Source organism: Channa argus, chromosome 14, assembly GCF_033026475.1.
Source record: "Channa argus isolate prfri chromosome 14, Channa argus male v1.0, whole genome shotgun sequence".
Taxonomy (NCBI): Eukaryota; Metazoa; Chordata; class Actinopteri; order Anabantiformes; family Channidae; genus Channa; species Channa argus.
Genome location: NC_090210.1, coordinates 15912294 through 15934415, shown reverse-complemented (window position 1 = coordinate 15934415; position 22122 = coordinate 15912294). Strand labels below are relative to the sequence as shown.

The 22122-nt window shown below is 39.4% G+C and overlaps 1 protein-coding gene across 1 annotated transcript in view; it reads left to right on the top strand.

Annotated features, from left to right (window-relative positions):
• Positions 1 to 22122, top strand: part of cntnap2b (contactin associated protein 2b) — a 30702-nt gene continuing 8580 nt past the window's right edge. The window contains exons 1-13 of the mRNA XM_067473902.1: positions 1 to 473; positions 9854 to 9964; positions 10447 to 10640; positions 11516 to 11663; positions 13688 to 13891; positions 13985 to 14169; positions 14912 to 15055; positions 17076 to 17334; positions 17423 to 17572; positions 18507 to 18669; positions 18792 to 18898; positions 19121 to 19240; positions 19479 to 19594. Coding sequence (XP_067330003.1) covers positions 392 to 473; positions 9854 to 9964; positions 10447 to 10640; positions 11516 to 11663; positions 13688 to 13891; positions 13985 to 14169; positions 14912 to 15055; positions 17076 to 17334; positions 17423 to 17572; positions 18507 to 18669; positions 18792 to 18898; positions 19121 to 19240; positions 19479 to 19594 — 1983 coding nt within the window. The 5' untranslated portion in view covers positions 1 to 391. The remainder of the gene's footprint in view (positions 474 to 9853; positions 9965 to 10446; positions 10641 to 11515; positions 11664 to 13687; positions 13892 to 13984; positions 14170 to 14911; positions 15056 to 17075; positions 17335 to 17422; positions 17573 to 18506; positions 18670 to 18791; positions 18899 to 19120; positions 19241 to 19478; positions 19595 to 22122) is intronic.

Below are 22122 nucleotides of genomic sequence, written 5' to 3'. Positions count from 1 at the left end.
ACCAAATGCTGCAGTGAGTGGGGGGGTGTATCGATTGGTCCGGCAGTTCAGCAGTTGGACAGCTCCTGTCTTCCCGTGTCTGACCATGCACCTGGAGCTCCAGGCCCAGCCCGCAACACAACCGCGTTCTGTCCATACTCTGTTCCCGGAGGTTGTTGGTGAAAGCCTGCTAGAGTGCCGCTGGGCAGGCTGATAAGACAGGAGAGGAGAGAGACAATACACTGGTCGCAACGGGCGGACAGCCATTGCGTTCTGCTAGCTGCTAATAAAGAAAGCAGCATCTCTGCTGTGTACAGCTGAACAACAGACAGCCCACCGGAGACTGGAGGGCACGGAGACCCACCTGGACCCGCTTTGTGGACTCTGCTCGTCTCTGTGACTGTGTGTGAACATGTCCTATCTGATCGCCTTGTTGTTGTTGCCAGTCGTGGGTAGCATCATCAGCACCTGCAGCGCTACAGCTTCAGGATCCCGTAAGTAGGCTAATACACACATAGACAAACTAGCAGCCGCGTCTAACTGGGTGAATTGCTCTCGCTGGGACCAGTGCAGTTTCTGTGCAGTCCGGGATGTGGGCTCCAGTTAGGACCCAGCATGAGGACAAAGTGGCAGCATAAACAGCGGGGGTGGGTTCATACAGTACTGGACAGTAACTTTTCACTACCCCAACACATGACTACATGTTTGGAAGCTAACTGTGTGTATGAAGCCCATGAACTAGCCCACATCATGATGTAGCTAGTATGAATCATGCATTAAGTACATAATGCTGAAAATGCTTTAGAATACTGGGGTTAGAAAATTAATACAAAAATAAATAAACTAATTAGGCCACAGGCACAGCTTTACCTATTTCACAGAAAAATGTATTGAGCTCTTTTGGGTTGAAATAGATGATGTCAGGGTTATTTTGGGTTAAGCTAGAGAAATGTAACTGCAGGTGTGGACTGAACATAAGCTAAGAGAAACGTCATTGATCCCACGTATTAATATAAAAGAAATTTAACAGGCAGGGAATGAGTTGCGTTATGAGGATTATGTGCTTTTAAATGTAAATGCCCCCCTTAATAAAAGGTAAACGCTAAATGCGTATTATTGTATGACCTAACAAACTGGTGTTAGCTTCCATACCATAGACCTCCCCAAAATTGTTAACAAAATTCAAACAAACAAAACACACATGTTAATCAGCTTGACCCCCCCCCCCAAAAAAAACCCAAAACAAAACAAAATCCTCAGTTTAAAGCCATCATAGAAAAAAATGCAAACAATAACTTTAATATAAATAATGACCACATACACACCAATAACCAAATGTGTTGACAGTTAAAAAAAAATCTGAGTTCTTGTAATATCTATTTTAGTATTCCATAGCTGTAAGTGTTATAAAATTGAACCTGAGAAGGAAGAGTGTGTAGTATCAACATGTACTTATATATAAACTCACCAATCTGACAAATGCTTGTTATATCCTGAAAGAATGCTTCTAAAAAATGGATCAAAAGGCTGTTTGGAATTTTAAAAAGTGGGTGAACTTAAAAATCTCTGTTGCATTACATGTTATGAAGATTAGAGTGGAATGTGTTTGCACAAACAATAAAGGCTCAAATACTAAAAAAAGACTAAAATAGATCCTTGTGGTATGCAGGTTAACCACTCGAGAATGTAACCACAAAACTATTTTTTTTTATTTACCTAACAAAATATCATGTTCAACACTGTGAAATCCTTTGGACAATTCTTCAAAAAATACCAAGCGCTAATTTATTGTCATTTATTGCTCCCAGTATTTTATCCACATTGTAACAAAGTTGTAATAGAGCTATATCCATAGAATACCCTTTTTAAAATACATAGTGATTCTCATATAAATATTCTTTTATTTAAATGCTTAAGGATCTTGTAATAACTATTTTTATATTAGGAATAATCCCAATTTCTATTGATTTACCAAAGAAATAAGTGAGAGGCTCTAAAATAATTAAACTACTGTCCACTACTTTGTGTGTGTATATATATATATATATATATATATATATATCCTCTGCATCCTCTTCTCTCACACCAACTAACTTCATGTCCTCTCTCACTACATCCATAAATCTCCTCTTTGTTCTTCCTCTAGACCTCCTGCCTGGCAGCTCCAACCTCAGCATCCTTCTACCAATATATTCACAGTTTCTCCTCTGAACATGTCTAAACCACTTCAATCTGGCCTCTCTGACTTTATCTCCAACACATCTAACATGAGCTGTCCCTGTGATGTCCTTATTCCTGATCCTGTCCATCCTCGTCTCTCCCAAAGAGAACCTCAACATCTTAAGCTCTGCTACCTCCAGCTCTGCCTTCTGTCTTTTCTTCATTGCCACTGTCTCTAACCCGAACAATGTCTCTGGTCTCGTAACCGCCTTGAACGTCTTTCCTTTCTTTATCGCTGATACTCTTTTATCACACAACACACCTGACACTTTTCTCCACCTGTTCCAATCTGCTTGCACACTTGTGCTTGTTCACCTCTTTTCCACACTCTCTCTGTTGCTCTGAACCTTTGACCCTAAGTACTTAAAGTCCTGCAGCTTCTTAACCTCTGCTCCCTTTAACCTGACTGTTCCACTTGGGTCCCTTCATTCCTCTGTTTTCCAGAGCAGACCTCCACCTCTTTAGATTTTCCCCCACCTGCTCCCTGCTCTAACTACAAATCACAATGTCATCTGCAAACATCATACTCCATGGAGATTCCTGTCTAACCTCATCTGTCATCCTGTGCATCACCAGATCAAACAAAAAGGGTTTAGAGCGGATCCTTGATGCAGAACCATCTTCACCTTGAGTCACACCTACAGCACACCTCACCACAGTCTTACAGCTCTCATACATGTCCTGCACCACAATAAAATACTTCTCTGCCACTCCAGACTTCCTCATACAATACCACAGCTACCACATCACCTCTCTCTGCACCCTGTCATACACTTTCTGTAAATCTAGAAAGACTGAATGCAACTCTCTATGACCCTCTCTATACTTCTCCATCAGCATCCTCAAAGCAAATATGGCAGATTATTTTGGACTCTTTCTAAGCATGAAACCATATTGCTGCTCACAAATGTTCACCTCTGCCCCTAGCCGAGCTTCCACTACTCTTTCCCACAGCTTCATTGTTTGGCTCATCAGCTTTATGCCTCTGTAGTTGCCACAGCTCTGCACATCTCCCTTGTTCTTAAAAATGGGCACCAGTACACTTCTCTTCCATTCCTCGGGCATCCTCTCACTCTCCAAGATCTTGTTAAACAAACTAGTCAGAAAATCCGATGCCACCTCTCCTAGACACAACAGGCTTTCCACTCTTCATCCTCACTTCACTCTTACTAATCTTTGCTACTTCCTGCTTCACACCCTTAACGTCTTCTACTTTTCGTTCCCTTCTATTTTCCTCATTCATCAACTCTCCTTCCATTTTCCCATCACACTTAGCACCTGTCAATAGATTTCCATCCTTATCTTTAATCACTCTAACCTGCTGCACATCCTTCCCATTTCTATCTCTTTGCCTCACCAACCTGTACAAATCCACCTCTCCCTCCTTAGTGTCCAACCTAGCATACAAGTCCTCATATGCTCTTTGTTTGGCCTTTGCCACCTCTACCTTCACCTTATGCTGCATCTCCTTGTACTCCTGTCTACTCTCCTTAGTCCTCTCCGTGTCCCACTTCTTCTTAGCTAACCTCTTTCTCTGTATACACTGCTGAACTTCCTCGTTCCACCACCAAGTGTCCTTGTCCACTTTGGTCTTTCCAGATGACACCCCGAGTACCCTCCTACCTGTCTCCCTGATCACATTAGCTGTAGTGGTCCAGTCATCTGGAAGCATTTCGTGACCACACAGAGTCTGTCTCAGTTCCTCCCTGAACACTACACAACATTCTTCCTTTTTCAACTTCCACCACTTCCTCTTCTGCTCTGCCTTTGTCCTCTTCATCTTCCTCACCAACAGAGTCATTTTACACACCCCCATCCTGTGTTGTCCGGCTACACTCTCCCCTACCAACATTTTGCAGTCACTGATTGATCTCCTTCAGATTACGTTTTTGAATCTCTGTCTCTCTCTGACTTTTTGCTTACATTTGCTTACAGCACAATTCACAGATGGCTTTTGTTGCATGAAACTCAGCACTTCCCTGCAGTTCTCAGTGTGTTTCTCAACACACCAGCTGCTCAGTCCTTTAGGAGTTGAACAATCATTGAAATGGGAAACCCATACTACACTGATTATTTTTATTAAGCAGCCATTTGTAATGTGTACAATGCTTCTTATATTTCAAAACTTCTGACAACTTGTCAATAGAGGTAAAACAACAGACTATAGTTTGTCAGGTTGGCATGAAAAGGTTTCTCACATGTCAAACAAGAGTTGTTTTTAATTAATTAAATGTGTTTTTGCTCCAGAAAGTGGTATAAGAGTGGTGTCCGCAGATTAGGAAAGACAGTTAGAAACTGAAAATCCTCACTCAGTACTGCATCCTCTTTTACACAGGATCCAGATGACACATCATGCCAACTGAAACAAAACAGTTTCTGGACACTGAGCAGGGACAGCTGCACCGAAACAGATGGTGTGGCATAAAACTGTTGATTATAAAATGAAGTGGATTGGAGTGTCTTTTCTTTACGCATTGTAGCTGATGCTGGCTCTCTTTGCTTTGGTGGGGAATTGTCATGTTACAACAAAAGACAAAGTTATCATTAAAATGTAGGTTAAGAGGGGAACAAAAAAGGGCCAAACCAGTGCTGGAGTTGCTATAAATCTCTACTTTAACTGTTCCTTGAATGTGTTCATGTGTCACAAATTCTAATCACAAATCAGTCAGTCAGGGACATTCAGTTTTAGATTAACCCAACAAGCAGAGACTTTGTTACCTCCACACACTACAGGCTCTGACTTTACGTAATAATCAACAATAATCTTCCACCAGTGCATGATGGTAAATGCTTGGCTCTTACTGGTTTCGATGTAGGATATATGTAACACTTTTCAAATACTTTTAATTTACTACTATTACATGTTACTAGGCAGCATATAACATTAGGTTATAAATAGGAGTGTTGCTGCAGTTTTTAGGCATGGTGTTGTTTCAGACAAGCATGATGTTTGTTATCCAAAGTCAAGAAATATGTTTATTCACTGGGAAACTCACACAGACATACCTGTTACTTCCCAGGCTAATGAGAAATCAATCCACACTGTCTCTGAACCATTTACTAAAGGAGCCTGTGCATTTATGGAAATATGCTCCAACACTTAGCTTAATTTGAAGAGGTGCAATGGAAACTTCCTGTCACACATGGCTGTAGCTCAGTTGGTAAGGCAGTCGTTCATGTACCACAGGGTCAGTGGTTGGACTCCTGGCTATGTGTCGAAGTGTCCTTGGGCAAGATATTGAACCATAAGTTGCTCATAATGGGACAGGTGAGAACCCTGCATGGCAGCCATAGCCTTCAGTGTGGGAGTGTATCAATGGGTGAATGAGAAGGAACACTGTAAAGCACTTTGGATAAAAGCGTTATATAAGCCGACCATTTACCAGTTAGGCAGATCCACTGAACAGGACTGCAGAGATATTCACTTCTAAAATAATTTAAGCTAGGCTTAAATTTTAACTTGAAAATGAAGACTGGTTGAAGGGGTGTGCAGACGATGGTGGAGTGTAACAAGCAAAGCAAAGCTGTATCAGAGCAGAAGGAGGATTTAAACTCTCACAGTGGAGCTGGCTGCACTCACTGGTTTAATATATAGGTTTAATATATTCTCATCACATTAAAAGACTTAACTGTCATAACTAACAAGTCATAACAAATTTTTACAAGTTCTGACAGTAAGATGTAGAAACTAGAAAACTAAAAATCATAGCTTAACAATATTATATATTATAATGAGATACAAGATTTAAAAATATAGTTATGGGTTTAGAGTGTACTAATGTAGCTTTTTATGTTTGTAACTTAATAATAGTTTACTATTGCCACCACTACTACAATCGCTGTGACCTTTCAGTTCCTCCAGGAATTTGCAATGTAGGAATCTCAGCAAGTAATACAGGCAATCTCCCATAATTTCTGCATGACCTTCCAATTTAAATCATCAGAAAAACATTGCAATATGCATCACATGCTGTCACTAAATCAGGGACTTTAGGACACCTTAAAAAAAGGTCTGCTAACCATTGGACAGATTTCCTTAACTGTAGTTTGTAGATTGTTCCATTACAGAGTATAAATGTCTCTAGTCAGCTTGAGTTCAAGTCATTTGCAGTGGAATTTAATTGTAAAATTCTCATCCTTAAGCAGATTTTCATCTGTGTGCTCAATTTGATACAAACATTTTTGAGCATCCTGCTTCATTCAAAGTCTTCATCAACATCAGCCCTGTGGGCAAGACACTGACCCCCATTTGCTAACTCCTTCACCACAGTCATCAATGACTCCACAGACATCTAAAAAACATCAGCTAACTCACATAAAATAAAGCAAGTCATATAATACAAATAACAGTAATTTAAAGTAAGGTCCCAAAGTCTTCAAATAACATCAATACAAATAGCTCTAGATGATATAATAGAAATAAATTAGCCCTTAAATTGAAATTGATAATGTTTATTAACGTCATCATTAGAATGGTATCTGTGTGTTCCAGCATTGTCTAAAACTAACAGCAGGAGCCTTAGGATGAACAATATTGTTCAAATAATTCTGTAACACGTAATAAAGAACAAGACTCCTCCTCAAAAAGACCAGTAGTTAAGGTGCTGAGCTTGTTTTTTCTGAAGTTTCCTGTTGAACACATAATCTTGTTCTTGTCCCTTCAAACTGCTTAATACATGCTTTGTAGTTGTTTTGTAATGCATATGAGGAAACTCATTACCATGCCGTGCACCTGTCACACACACACACACACACACACATTCAGAGTTCTCACCCCTCCCCCACACAAAACGCCATCTTATAGCAATTCTGGGGAACAAGGCGAGAACAAAGACCAATCTATACTATGCCATGCACACACACACACACAAAGACCAATCTATACTATGCCATGCACACACACACACACACACACACCCACACACACACACACACACACACACACACACACACACACACACACACACACACACACACACACCAATATGTCCAGCTACAAAGCAAAGTAAAACATCTGCTTGATCAAATCCAAGTCAAATTGTGTTTTTAATCTATTATGTAAAGACTATAATAGTGTATTTTATTTTTGTCAACATTTAACAATTAATGATGTAATTGGTCAGTATAAGTGACACTAACAATAGTTCAAAAAATATTCTGAGACATATTTTATATTTCAGTATTTGTATTCAGTATCAGCATTTTTGGTCACAGCAGATTCTTACCCTGCAGTCGTAAAGTCCGGAGTCCATCATTGCCTCAGGATTATTTTTCAGGTCATCCATCCTGTGTTGCACTACAACTGTAGCCCTTGACCCCCTTGCTATTAAAATTGTCACAGAAAGATGTTTTTCATGCAGCCTCAACAATTCACTCCTTATTTCTGTCATACGGCAGCACTACTCTGATGTTTTGCATCCTCTAAAATGACTACTGTCTCTGTCCATCTATGCATCATTTTCCAGCACTTCTTTGTATTCAATTCAATCTAGCAGCAGGTAAACAAGGTCATCTAGATATTCATCTCTTTAGCAACATTTTCCTGATCCAGATAAGGAGTGAGTGGAGTTTTTGTAACTGCACAGCATCATATGTACAATGTGACAGTGTGTGTGGGCCAGATAGCCAGATAAGATGAACCATCGTGTTCTGGTTCTACCCCAGTGACTCCTAAGAGTTGTGTCAGCAAACACTGACGTACAAAAGTAAATTTTGCATTTCATTTTGAAATCAAGGTCCCAGATCCTGGAGGAAAAGCAGAGAGCAACAGAATCCAAGTTGTTTAAGTCCAGTGTAAAGTTTCCACAGTAAGTAAGATTTGGGGTGCAATGTCATCCGCTGGTGTTGATACCTGTCCACATTCTTTGCAGTCGTAGAGATTTTAGAGCACTTCATGCGTCAGTCTGCTGACAAGCCTTGACAAAGTATTGAGTGCATTATTGAACATACTTTTCAACAGTTGTAGTTTTTGTAAAACCTTCTTTCAATTGTAAATCCTTATTTGATTGATATTAGAAAATATCCGAATATTTTAAGATGCTACATTTTTGATTTTCATGAGCTGCAAGTAGTCATCATCTAAATTTAAATGGAAAATGTTTTAAAATGTCACTTTACATGGAATAAATCTATAATATAATCTATAGTTTCACTGTAAAAAATATTATATATAATTAATTATATTTAATTAATTCTCTATATTTATTTACCTGTACAGTGTAAATTGTCTGTACTTTATAGCACTTTATACTGCTTCTCATTCACCCATTCGCACTCAGACTGGGAGTAACTACATTAGGGTTCAGTGTTTTGCTCAAGGACACTTGAACATGTGACTGGACGACCCGGGGATCAAACCAACAACCCTGGGGGTGGTGGATGACTGCTCTACCTCCTGCAATACAGTCTCCCCACACACATTGTCACATTGTACATATGATGCTGTGTAGTTACAAAAATTCCACTCACGATTAGTCCCTGTTAGTCTGCACCTATTTGGAATTGGCTTTAATTTGTACAGCGGTCTGAAATAAGCTGTTTGACTGCACCTGCATGAGATCTCCAATGTAGTTTTGATTATTCTCATTAGTTAGGCAGTATCCTTAAAAAAAAATTCCCAGAATTGTCTGTCAGGACAGACAGGAGTTCACTGAAGAGGCAATGAGCAGGGTGATTGGCTTGAGCACAATCGATTCCTTTGTCCTGTCACAACTGAGGCAACTGAGCAACTACATTCCAGCCTGGAAGGAACACTTTACCTATTCTGACAGAAAGCCAAGCCATGGCCTCAAACTCAACACAGCATTATTGGGACACCACAGTGCTTGCATTCTTGTATGGTATTTTGGTTTTCATGTTTGTCTTTTTATGTATTTTTGTAAATTGTGATTGAAAAAATTAAACCATGGAAAAAAGTTCACAGAACAACATGGAAAAGAAGTGATCCTGTGTGGTGCGTGTCCTGTAGCTTTTAGTTGTATTTCTTGTGCAGCATGTTGCTATGAGATTGCTGTGGTTCAATGTCACAGTGGGAGGCCTATCCTCAAAGCTACATTCAGAATCAGCAGGTTTGATCAGATCAGCATAAACAAGCTGGGGTGCCATAAGGGTTTAGAGAGCATAAGGATCCCATCTGTTTGATATTACCAGCAGCAGGAAATGGGGTCTTTCGTTTGACTAAAGGGAAAAGTGGTCACTCTGCTGGTGATAGTACAGCACTTCTAAACCTCTAAAGGAGAGGAGCTCAGTCATTGTGTAAACTGCTGTTTACTTCTTGTTTCGTCCAGTATGTTGGTTTTGTTATCTATATCTTCAGCTTCACATAACCCAACCCCAGCTGTCATCCTTTGATAAAGTACAGTCACAGAGTGAGAGTATGGCAGTATGTGAGCAGCTCATTTAGGTTGCACCTGCTCTGAGTGAAATACTAACATGCTAATGTGTGTTTTTACAGTAACATTGTCACACTGACACTGACACTGTTAACTTGCAGAAATTATTACGATTTTCCTTACATAGTCATCATGCCAACAGCTTTTACTTAGGAAACTGCAGCTGAGACAAAATTGCTTGTATAATCTAATAAGACAAATTCTTGCATTGTTTGTAACATTGATCATTTTAATAATTTTGTCTGTTTTTGTCACTTGCTCAGGGAAGTGTGAAGACAGCTTGGCCACACCACTCCCCTACAGCTCCTTCACCAGTTCATCAGTGTATGCACGAACTCATGGAGCAGGTTACGCCAAACTCAATCGGAAACAAGGTATACCATTTTAGATAATATATTACATTTAGTGGGATAATATTCTGATAATACATTTATAATTACATATGTCTTCCACGGAATGGTGATTCTGGTTAATAGGGGTCAATAGGTTCAATGTAAAAAGAATAAGACTTTTTTCTTGCTAAATGGGGGTTTCCATAGAGACAGACAACCCTTACTGCTCATATTTACATATACAGAAATGGTATTGGGCATTTTATCATGCATGTCTTTGAACTGTGGGTGAAAACTGGTGCACCCAGAGGAAATGCTTGCATACACAGGGCAAACATGCAAAATCCAAGAAGAAAACATTTCCTTGTTCCCTGGTTTACCAGCTTTGGGATATTATAGAAATAGTATTTCTACACGCTGCAATTCTTCAAACATTTTCTTTGAAATTTCACAGATCCATTTTTTAAATATTTTTCAGTTCCTCATTTTCCATTTTCACTTCCTTTCTCTCATCTCTCACTTAGGTGCTGGAGGCTGGTCGCCTTTAGATACAGACCATTACCAGTGGTTACAAGTAGACCTGGGTTCTAGGAAGCAGGTGGTTGCCATAGCAACTCAGGGCCGCTCTAGTAGTTCTGATTGGACCAAGAAGTATCGGCTGCTTTACAGTGACACGCAGAAAAACTGGAGACCTTATCTACAAGATGGAAACATCTGGGTAAGGAATAATGTTATGGTCATAAATTACTTTGGAATGCCTAAGAGTTTAAGTCTCACAATCACTAAACTAAGATGCATTTTGAGATTGTTGGGATAAATTTTCTTAACCCCAATTGTTACATGTCAGGTATCAGACTGGGAAAAAAGGGCTCAGGTATTGAAACACAGCTAACTCATTGCCTCATATTGCTGGAACACACACTACTCTACACACACTACTACCCATTCATATAAAGATTTATTGTATAAACAATAATAAATTATATTTTGAAATATTTATATAAACATGGCAAACTCTGGCAGTATTAATACCAGAACACACTGTACATAGCATATAGCATATAATAAAAAAGAGCAGAAAATGTAATATCAGTTGCATTATTTGGACATTTTCTTTTGGGGTAACTTCAGATCAAATTTCTTCAGTAGTTATTTTTTCTATATGTAAATTAAAACGTTTTTCCTTTTAAAGTTCCTATTTTAGTTTTAAAGATCAAGAGTTTTCAGCTTGTCCCTTCAGCCGAACATGTTCTGCATGTTGATTTAGCATTAGTTTTTACACCGGATACCCTATCAGCTGTAACCCTCCCATTTGGCCCTTGGTTGGGCGGGGCCACAACTGGTGAGGTGGAATTCGACCCATAGCCTTCTGCATCCTCACCCAGTATTTACCACTGAGACACCAGGCCCCCAAAGTTCCTATTTTAGTTTGTATTCTAAAAATGTTACAATTTTAATTTGAACTAATGCTTAAAAAAGATAAAGTAAAATTGAATTACTTTTTCTTCATTCAAATGGAAAATGTAACTAATAGTTGTTAAGACCTATACCTTTCAGAATAGTGAAGTATGTTTGTTTTTCATTGTGTTTCAGACATTTGAGGGAAATGTGAACAGTGAGGGTGTGGTTCGCCATGATCTGCAGCATACCATCTTGGCTCGCTACATTCGCCTCATCCCAGTGGAGTGGAGCAGGGAGGGCCGCACTGGAGTACGTCTTGAGCTGTATGGCTGTTCTTACTGTAAGTTGAAATGAAAGAAAGAAAGATTCTAACAACAACGACAATTTAATGTGCACACCAGACATGCACCAATCAGGCATAACATTATGACCACCTGTGCAATTTAGGTCAAGCCAAAAAATTCTACTTTTTTTAGGTTTTTAGGTTGAAACTATCAGAAAGGTGATAACTCTACAATGTGATATTTATTGAGTTCAAAGAGGATAGTGGCACGTAACGTAACTTTTCACAACTTTTTTTATAGGGTTAAGGGCAGGACATTGAGAAGACCATTCTAAAAGCTGTTATGTTAAAGGAATAGTCTTGATAGAAACATGAGTGCGATTTATGCATGTGGAACATGCTACACTGATGAAATGAGGGCCACACTGTACAGCCCTCAGTCTGTTTAAAAAGTGCTCCTTAAATTTTGCCTGAGATTCAAACAAATCTTTATTTCATGGGGCTACATATATTCTGAATCTATCAAAGTTAGAGTTCTGTTCTGTCTATGTTTGATTCTGTTCTCCTAAACTTTGGCATAACTTTACTTGTGTAATCATTGTTTACTTTGTTTTACAGAGTGAATCAGAAAGCAGAATTAACTAAATTTTGAAATTTGGGAGGAATTCACATTGTATGACAAAGTGATGACGACAAGGGCTGTACACCATGGCTCCCATTTCTTACACTCTTGGTGTGTACTGAGTGAAAATCTTTGAGGACACTGAAGAAATCTAGAAACAGCCTGTTCATATACATAAAATCATAAATATTACTCAACTTCCTATTAAGACCACAACCAGCTCTAATGTGTGTTTGGGGTCAGTGTCCTGTTAAATCTAGTTGATCGTTTGAGTTCATGCGGAAGAATTTAGAAGTAATTCTCAAAATTATTCATTATTCCATCCACTCTCACCAAAACAGTCTCAGAACGTTGATACTGCCACTACTGTGCTTCACAGTAGCTTAGTGCATGCTATAGTTTATTACAGTAAATCCTTTGTTTGGATAAAGATTGCTTGACCCAGCTTGCAAATATAGTATATTACATTTTTACAGAACTCTAATTGTTAGGGTTAGAGAGCCAAGGCACAATAACATTCATGTCATAATAAGGTAGATCAGAAACAGATGGTAAATTAGTCACAGTCATGTGGGAAGATTGAACCAACATGAGGCATCTACAAATCTGACATAGATACAAAGAGCCGTGGATCATCATTATTTTACCTGCAGGTGTAAGAAACCACATTTAACTTCAATCTCTAAAATAAAATTGACAATAAATGTGCAGTATATCTTGGTAAGAACCAATCAAACAGGTTTGATTAGGTTAAACAATTAAAATCACCTATGTGGGTTGAAAGTACGGGGCTCTTAGAGATGCAAATAACTAACAAAACTGACTTAACAGGAAAAGAAGTAATTTTGCAGACAGCCTCTGAGACTTCTGTCACTACCATGGTACAGCTGAGGACAAGGAAAAGTATTTGTGTTATGTGAAGAAACCAGGAAATATATTGTTAAAATTTTAATTTGAATCAACTTTATTTATATAGCACCATTTCACCACAAACTAATCTCAAGACAGTTCACATAATAAAGTCACAACTATACAGATATGCCAAGAAAGCCCAACAAATTCCTCGTGTATGTAGTATATATCATTTTGCAACATAGATTAGTTCATTTGTCTGTGGTGAAGACCTCCTTGGTGTCTACAATTAATTTAAAACACATCAGCGAATACATCATCCCACTGAATGAAATGTCTTCATTACAAAAAGCATAGTGGAAAGTTTGTCAAAAATGTTGCCGTAAATGCTCTGGATTACCATTACTTTGTACATCAGTCTGAAGTTAGCAAGAATTAACTTAGGGCAAGGAAGATATCGTCCTTTTTCAGCACAAACATCAATATTTTAACATTGCTTTATTACTTTGTGTCAAATAAGATCTATACTAATAATTATGTGTACATGTAGGACACAACACATAAATGAGTTTTAAAATAAACAATTTCCTTTTTTTCCATCTACCAGGGTCAGACGTCATCAGTTTTGATGGTCAAGGTGTGATCTCCTACCGCTTTAGGAGTAAGAAGATGAAGCTTGTGAAAGATATAATCTCTCTGAAGTTTAGAACCACAGCTGGAGATGGAGTCCTACTCCATGGAGAAGGACAGCAGGGAGACTACATTTCCTTGGAGCTTCGCCGGGCAAGACTGCAACTCAGCATCAACTTAGGTAGTCTTCCTTCACATCTGTGTTCTCTCAAAGAATGCAAAAGCACTCTTTCCAACCTGTCCATGGCTGTGTTGTGCTCTTGTTCCTCTCTAGGCAGTAACCAGTATGGCTCCATTAAGGGTCACACCTCTGTGACCAGTGGGAGTTTACTGGATGATGACCACTGGCACTCAGTTGTCATAGCGCGTTACCGCAGGAACGTCAACTTCACTCTGGACCACCACACTCAGCAGTTTAGGACAAATGGAGAGTTTGACCATCTGGACCTTGACTATGAGGTAAAAACAGCCTCATAATTGTGGCACTGTCCTTTCAACCAAAAACCAAAAGATGTTTTTTTTTTTTTGTCCTGTATAGAAAAGCACACACTGATGATGTAGGCCTACTAATGAGGCCATTTGGTATAATCAGTAACAAACCAGTACCATGCACTTGATGCAGTGTTGTTACCAATTCAGCATCAATTTGGCATGAATTCAAAACTCATATACATGCAGGCCCCCTGGCAATGTTGGACATATCAGACTGTGTGTGGACGCACTGCTATTGCCAGGCCCTGATTTGCAAAAAAATTGTTATGTAGGGTCAAGTTAACCACGTAAATCAAAACACCAGCATGAACTACTACTGCTGTCTGTGTTCATGAATACCCTGCTATTGGTTTGGTTCCACAGTAATTTGCAGAACCAAGAGTTTATGGATCGTCTGGACTTGGTATGACAGAATGATCAATATTCCACAAAAAAATAATATACTAATATCAGTACAGAAAAAAGGAAATATAAAATATAATAGACTTCCCTTAAATTTAAAACAAATGAACAGAATCATGTGGTAAGAAACATGCAGTTGCACAATTTTGAGCGAGTAATTAAATAAAAGTTTGTGCATCTGCCGTAGAACACTTGTATAAGCAAGACTCAAAAAAAAGTCAGAGAAATGTAGGACAGAACAAAAACAAAATGCCACTAGGTCAAATGTAATGTAGTCCATGTTATCCACTACACTCTGTGTTCTCAGATCAATTTTGGAGGGGTTCCTATATCAGCGAAGCCAAGCTCAGGAGGCAGAGAGAACTTTGTTGGCTGCATGGAGGGAATCACCTACAATGGAGAAAACATTACCAACCTGGTCCACAGGAAAAAAGTGGACACATCCAGCTTTGTAAGACAACTCTCTCTGGCTCTCTCTTTGTGTGTGTGTGTGTGTGTGTGTGTGTGTGTGTGTGTGTTTGTGCGACCTAACAAGTTCAAAATGCTGTTTGAAGGGTTATGACTTGGTTTTAGGGTTAGGAGTTAAAAGAGAATCAATACTTAAAAAGGGGCACTGTCCAAACAGACAAGTCCATAGCACAGGCTCACAGGCTCTCTCCATCCACACTTAGCAGTGTGTTTGTGTTTGGGTTAAGTTAGGGGTCGGGATTGGCATTTTGCTTTAATAATTGGGGTTATGGTTTGATACTAGGAAATCCATTATGTCAGTATGTCAGTGTCAAAAATACAAATACAAACGTTTAATATTTAACATTTTGGAATTTAAAATATTAAAATTTCTCTGGAGGAAAAATCCTCTCTTAGTAACTATTTTTACCAAAAGGTGAATCTTTCATTGCCTCAAAGCATCACATTCAATGGCTCATTAAAATGGATTTAAAAACAACTCAGATTTCAGAGATTAGCCCTATAAAATAGGAACTTCTGAAGGTAAATGTCAATTTACTGTTCCAATACTACGCCTCGGTGACGATGTTTTATTGTAACCCAGCCACCTGGGCCTTTTTCCTGGGGGAATCTAACACAAGAAGAAACAACTTTTGCAACATGATTTGAAATCAAGCAAAGTTGTCAATCACTCTGAAGAACACATTACTGTTGAATTTGGCCTAATTTGTATTTGAGTCATGAGAAATGGGGAACCTGGTGGCTTAGTGGTAGAGCATTGGGTTGGTATGCAGAAGACTGCGGGCTCGAATCCCACCTCACCAGGTGTGGCCCCACCCAGCCACCAAGGGCCGCACTGGGGAAATCAGTTCATCTGTTTGAGTGATGAGACCCTACCCTGCAGAAGGAATTAGGGAAACTTGCAAAGTACTGTTACGACGTGCAAGCATTTACATGATGGCAGTCGAAATAGGTCAGTTTTTTAGAGTCAAATATAAACCAGTTAACTATCATGGTATGATGGTTAAACTGGCTCCAGTCCTAATGCAACCCTTGCTATTTGCCTCTGGTTACTCCCAGGTTGGATATCAGAACTGTCAGAACTGTGATTGACACATTTCACGGGTGCAGCCTGCCTCAACGAGGATTGTCTTCACCCCTCCTTATAGAACTACTAGAGGATTAGTTATCATAGCTAACTGATGCACAACTATTTAATCAGTACTGACATTGTGTAGTATATCTGACACAGAGTTATTTGGGTATTACTTTCCTTGTAATCTGTGAACATTACCCTCTGGTAAAATAAATGTGCATCTAAATATGTGTCCTTATACACAAAGACACTTTACACAATCTGATACAAACAGCTTAATGCTCCAAATTTTGGCTTAGGAATGTACAAAATACAACAAAATATTTGAGCATTTTCTAATTGTATTGTCTATAGTCACCATACAAACAGTTAAACAAACACTTGCTAGACCAACACCAACACAAACCACAGTTTCCACTTCCACTTTCCAATTATTAGTTTTTTGTGACCAAACTTTACCTAGAGTACATATAATTAAAGCACAATGAGGGACATGAAAATTTGTCTACTCATAGTGAGTAGAATGTTTTTGCAGCACATGATGGAGGTGGTAAAGCTGGTGACATGGGCATTTACCACAAAGGGATAGTCTTCATTTATACTGTATATTGTTTGCTTTATAGGGAGCATAGGATCGAGGGTTTGTGGAGGTTGACCCACTCTCAGCTTGTCCTGCTCCAGATCTGATGGCTATTTTTACATGACACTCGCATATTTAATAAAATGCAGTACTAAATTGATTGTGATTGTGTATCTTTTCTTCAAGTGAATTTTGGTCTGAATTGTATTTTAACATTACTGCTCGTGTAACATGTTTCTGTCACTAAGATTGAGGGACTAAAAGTGTATGACAGGTTTTTGTGAGATTGTGAAGGTGCATTATTATCATCAGACTAAACAAGCTGACTTTCTCTCTTCCCCATCGTAGCGTAACCTGACGTTCTCCTGTGCAGAGTCCAACTCCTTCCCTGTCTTCTTCAACTCAACATCCTTCTTGCGGCTGCCAGGTCAGAGTGACAGCGACACTCTGTCAGTCACTCTATCTTTCAGGACTTGGAACCACAATGGGCTGCTCATGTTTACTGCGCTGGCTGACGGTTGGGTGGAGGTGGGATTGACAGAGGGCAAAGTCACTGTTTACATGAATGTGACTCAGAAGAAGAACATGCGTATCGATATCTCATCAGGTGAGCTGAGTTTATGGATCTTCTCAATAAAGTTTAGTTAGTTCAAATTTCCTAATTTGTTGCTGTTGGTATGTGTTTTTGTTCTCAGGGTCAGGTTTGAATGATGGACAGTGGCACAGTGTTCATCTGAATGCACTCGAGAACTATGCAATGCTGACAGTCGATGGAGATGAAGCTTCCACAGTCAGAACAGCCATCCCCATTCAGATCCAGACTGGAGGGACCTACTACTTTGGAGGTCACTAATCAAAAAGATGAATGGCTTTGCATTTTTCATTAAATGTTGTCAGCTAAGCATATTTTAGGTTGAGGAAGTGATTCCATGTCCAAGTGTGTTATGTCACTACACACATTATTAACAAGACAAACACACTGAATGATAATGATGACAAAATGAAACTAGAAATAGTGAGAACTCCAACAGCTTGACATTATGGGAAGGCATGTGACTGGGTATAAAATTCATATTGAAAACATAATCCCCAGCTACAGTTGGAAACATTTTACCAATAAAGTTAAAAAATAAAATTTATCTACCAATAACTAAATATTGAACAGCTAATTAAAATCAGTATCTGCTGGAATCACTATTTGTCTTTAAAACAGGCCTCGTTGTCCTCAGTGCACTTGCACAGTTTTGAAACAAAGCTAGGTTGTTCCAAGCAACAGCTTCTCAGTGCCTTTAGTGATCTCAGAGGTTTTGAGTCTCATGCTAACTTATGGTTGCATATTCTAGCTTTAGCTGAGCCTTTTTTCTTGTTATGACCATGACTCCAACCTGGAGCCTGTGGGGTAGTATCATTGACAGTGTTATTGCAGACCTGCCAGGTGCCCGGGATGAGCTCAAGATATAATGACACTCAGGTTAGGTCCTGAGTGGTTTAAATATTAGTATATTGGAGCACATATTACTCTTTTTGGTCTTTTAGAGATAGCGTTCTTTAGGTCTGAGTGAGTCTACTTTATACATGTGGGTGACCAGATTATAGTTAATATTTAGATCACTGTGGTCATATCTTTTGTTTTTTGACAGTTAGTTGTTGGATGTTACATGTATGTTTCATGTATTTTTTGTAGGCCCATAATATAGAAATAGCTAACTGAAAATACAGTATTAAGTCAGTAATATTAATAGAACTGAAGAAGAACTGACCTGCTACTCTTGTCTTCAGGCTACTTCCTTCACACCAATACCCGATCACCTCAGCGCTCCTTTCAGGGCTGCATGCAGATGATCCACATTGACGACCATCTGGCTGACCTCAGGGCTGTGGAGCAGGGCCTGATTGGAACCTTTGAAAATGTCAGCTTGGACATGTGTGCAATTATAGACAGGTACCACTCATGGTGGCCCAATGGACAGCCTGGTGTCTTACAGCAAAAATTGGGGTGTGGAACCTGGTGACTGCTGTTTACTTTATGTGTACCTGCTGTGAGTTTCCTCTGTGTCTTATTAGGTGTGTTCCCAACCACTGTGAGCACGGTGGCCACTGTTCTCAAACGTGGGACACTTTCAGCTGCAATTGTAGTGGCACTGGATACACTGGAGCTACCTGCCATACATGTAATTGTGCCAATGCTCATTTGTTATTGTTACTAAGGACACAAACATAATTCATGTTGTTAGGACATTTTTAACAATAGCATTAAACAAAATATGTCCACACAACTTCCGAAAGATCTGTAGGCACACACACACACACACACACCCACACACACACGCACGCACGCACACACACATACACACTTTGAGTGTGCTAAGCTGTGTCTTATGTCTTCTCTGTAGCCATGTATCAGCAGTCCTGTGAGGAGTATAAGCACCAGGGAAAGACCTCAGGAAGCTACTGGATTGATCCAGATGGCAGTGGATCTGTCCCCCCCTTTAGAGTCACCTGTAACATGACAGGTAAATATAATTGTACGGCTGGGGATGGGAGGGTTACACTTATCCTTAGCAGCTATGGTTTACCATGTGGTTTTAACAAACATAAGAATTAATGTGTTTATGAATAAATCAGTTGATACTGCAGTATAGAATTGTGCACGCCATACCTTTTATTTCAGTTTAACATTTGGAAAAGTTCAAGTGACTCTTTCCTGAGAAGGAGTAATGAACAGTGACGGTCTGTTTTCTTGTCTTTAAGAGGAAAAAGTTTGGACCACACTGAAAAACAACCTGTCTCCTCAGACTTCAGTCACTAGTGCAGACCAGGAAGGGAAGGCAGTGCTGCAGATCACTTACAATGTGACTGATGAACAGGTACACACTCGGCACACTTTTGCTTTGATCTAGTTTACCTGCTGCACTTTGCTATGGTCGGATGGAACAGATTTCAGAGTTTGTGTCCTCTGTGTGTGTCTGTGTTAGGTTAGGTTAGGTTACTTTATTTATACCTGTGCGTAGATTTGTTTTGCAGTAGGAGAAGACAAACCATAGTACACACATTTGAGGCTCTAGACAAATACTGGGAAACATGAATAAATACTCACAAAGCTTACTGATCATATGTACAAGGTAGAAGTAAAATATGTGTAAATACAACAAGAAACAAAAATAAAAGCTCCAAACCCCCTGAAAGTGCCCTGACACATGGTGATGTAGAGAATAAATAAGGGTAAGAGCACACACCCTTGTGTTGAGCCAGTGGAGGAGCACAGTATGTCAGATCAGACCCCATTAACTCTGACTCTCTGTGTCCTATTTGTTAAAAAATCTAAAATCCATCTCGCAAGATTATTGTTCAATTTAAAATGCTCTATAGTCCTGTGGATTTAGATGTGTGGTTGAATTGTATTAAAGCAGAGCAAAAATTGATAAATAGGAGCAGAGCGTGACACTCAATCCTTTCCACATATTTAAAAAGCAGATTAAGCACAGTGAGTGTAGCATCCTCCACTCCCCTGTTGGACCTGTAAACGAACTGCAACTGATTGATTGCACTCTCCGTTCTTTTTCAAAATTTCCAATCATACCTGTCTTTCAAAGTTTTTCATAATAACGTCCTTCCAAATCCTGGGGACATGCTGTGCTTCTAAAGGTCTGATAAAAATGTAGTGAAAAACTGCACTTAATTATTATGCACAGGTTTTGAGTAGCTGGCAACAGATGGGGTCTAGTCCATGACTTTTCTTGACCAATCACGAAAGTTAGAAAGGAAGTGGTGTTCCACTAATTTAGGAGAATCCCGTTTAGCCTGTAATAACAGTTTAATAATGTATAAAAAAATCCCTTGGTTACGCCACAACAGCAAATTATTTATGACTAATAGAGGACAATAAGAACAACTCCCAGTTAGAGCCATAGGGTGAGTCACTGGACGAGGGCGGTTGGAAGCCGGGGAATTAGATGCATAGGAGACGAGGAGCTGGAGAGGATGACTGGGCGCTGCAGGGCGACAAGAGGTTCTGTAGGTGGGGAGGAACAATGAACGAATTAGGAATTCTCCGAGAGTTCAAGTAAGAAATGTTGAGTACTCAAATACCGTGGAGGTATACGGTGATGCAGGCAGGGTTTAGAGTACATCACAGTGCTGAAACTGCACTAGTGAAAGTCATCACTTTCTCTTTGCTTCAAATAATGGACTTTTGACACCACTGACCACAACGTTTTATTACAAAGACTGAAATATGGATTTGGAATTAAGGGAACTGCACTTCATTGGTTTAAATCTCATCTGTTAGACACATTCCAATTTGTTTATGTTAATGACTAATCTTCTATATGTACAAAAGTTAGTTATGAAGTTCCACAGGCTCTATGTTAGCACCAATACTTTTCACTCTGTATGTTTCACCTCTAGGCAACATTGTTAGGAAACATTCCATAAACTTCTGTGCAATGCAGATGATGACCAGCTATATTTATCTATGAAACCAGAAAATAGCCAAACTTCAAGCATGGCTAAAAGACATAAAGGCCTGGATTTCTTCTGTGTGGGGCCTTTGTCTCCTGTAGTTGTGCTTCTCACTCTCTGTCTCCCTCTCTCTGTCCCTTTTTGTAGGTGTCCATATCTTTGGAGCTGTGTGTTTTTTCAATGCGCAGCTACTGGTCCTACCAACCTGCCCAATGTTTTGTGGTAGCTTTTTGTTGCTCTTTTCTTTTCTCTCTCCACTTTCCACTTACCCCAATCGGTCAAGGCCGATGCCCACCCACCCTGAGCCTGGTTCTGCTGGAGGTTTCTTTCGATAAAGGGAGTTTTTCCTCTCGACTGTTGCCTAGAGCTTTCTCAAGGGTGATTTGTTGGGTTGCCTCTACTTGTATAGTCTGGACTTTATCATGGAAAGTGCCTTAAGATGACTTTGTTGTGAATTGGTGCTATATAAATAAAGTTGAATTGAATTTAATTGAATTCAGGTCCTCACAGGATCTCTTAACCTTTTCCCAGTCTATACAGTCGAAGCAGCCCTCCAGAGTGAGCACAGCTTCATATGTCCAGACTTTCACCTCCTTTGTCCTTCTCTTTTTCCATCTTTAACACAGTTGTATAAGTGTCCAGATACACACAATTATGATCTGCATAGCCCAGCGGGGAGATGAAGTGATTTAAAAGCATCCTTATTTCACCCATAGCTCAATTCCAGAGACATACCGATAAACATTTGTCAGGGTCTTTTTCAATGAAGAATGAATATATTCACCTAATATAAAATTTGGAGCTTCCGGCGAGATAGACATAAGTTTCTGTGTAACATCATATATCAGGTGAAAATATACAATTGTTATAAAAATTGGAGGTAACTCGCAGTGCAGGTAAAAAGGACGTAGCGATACAGATAAAAGTTCGACAT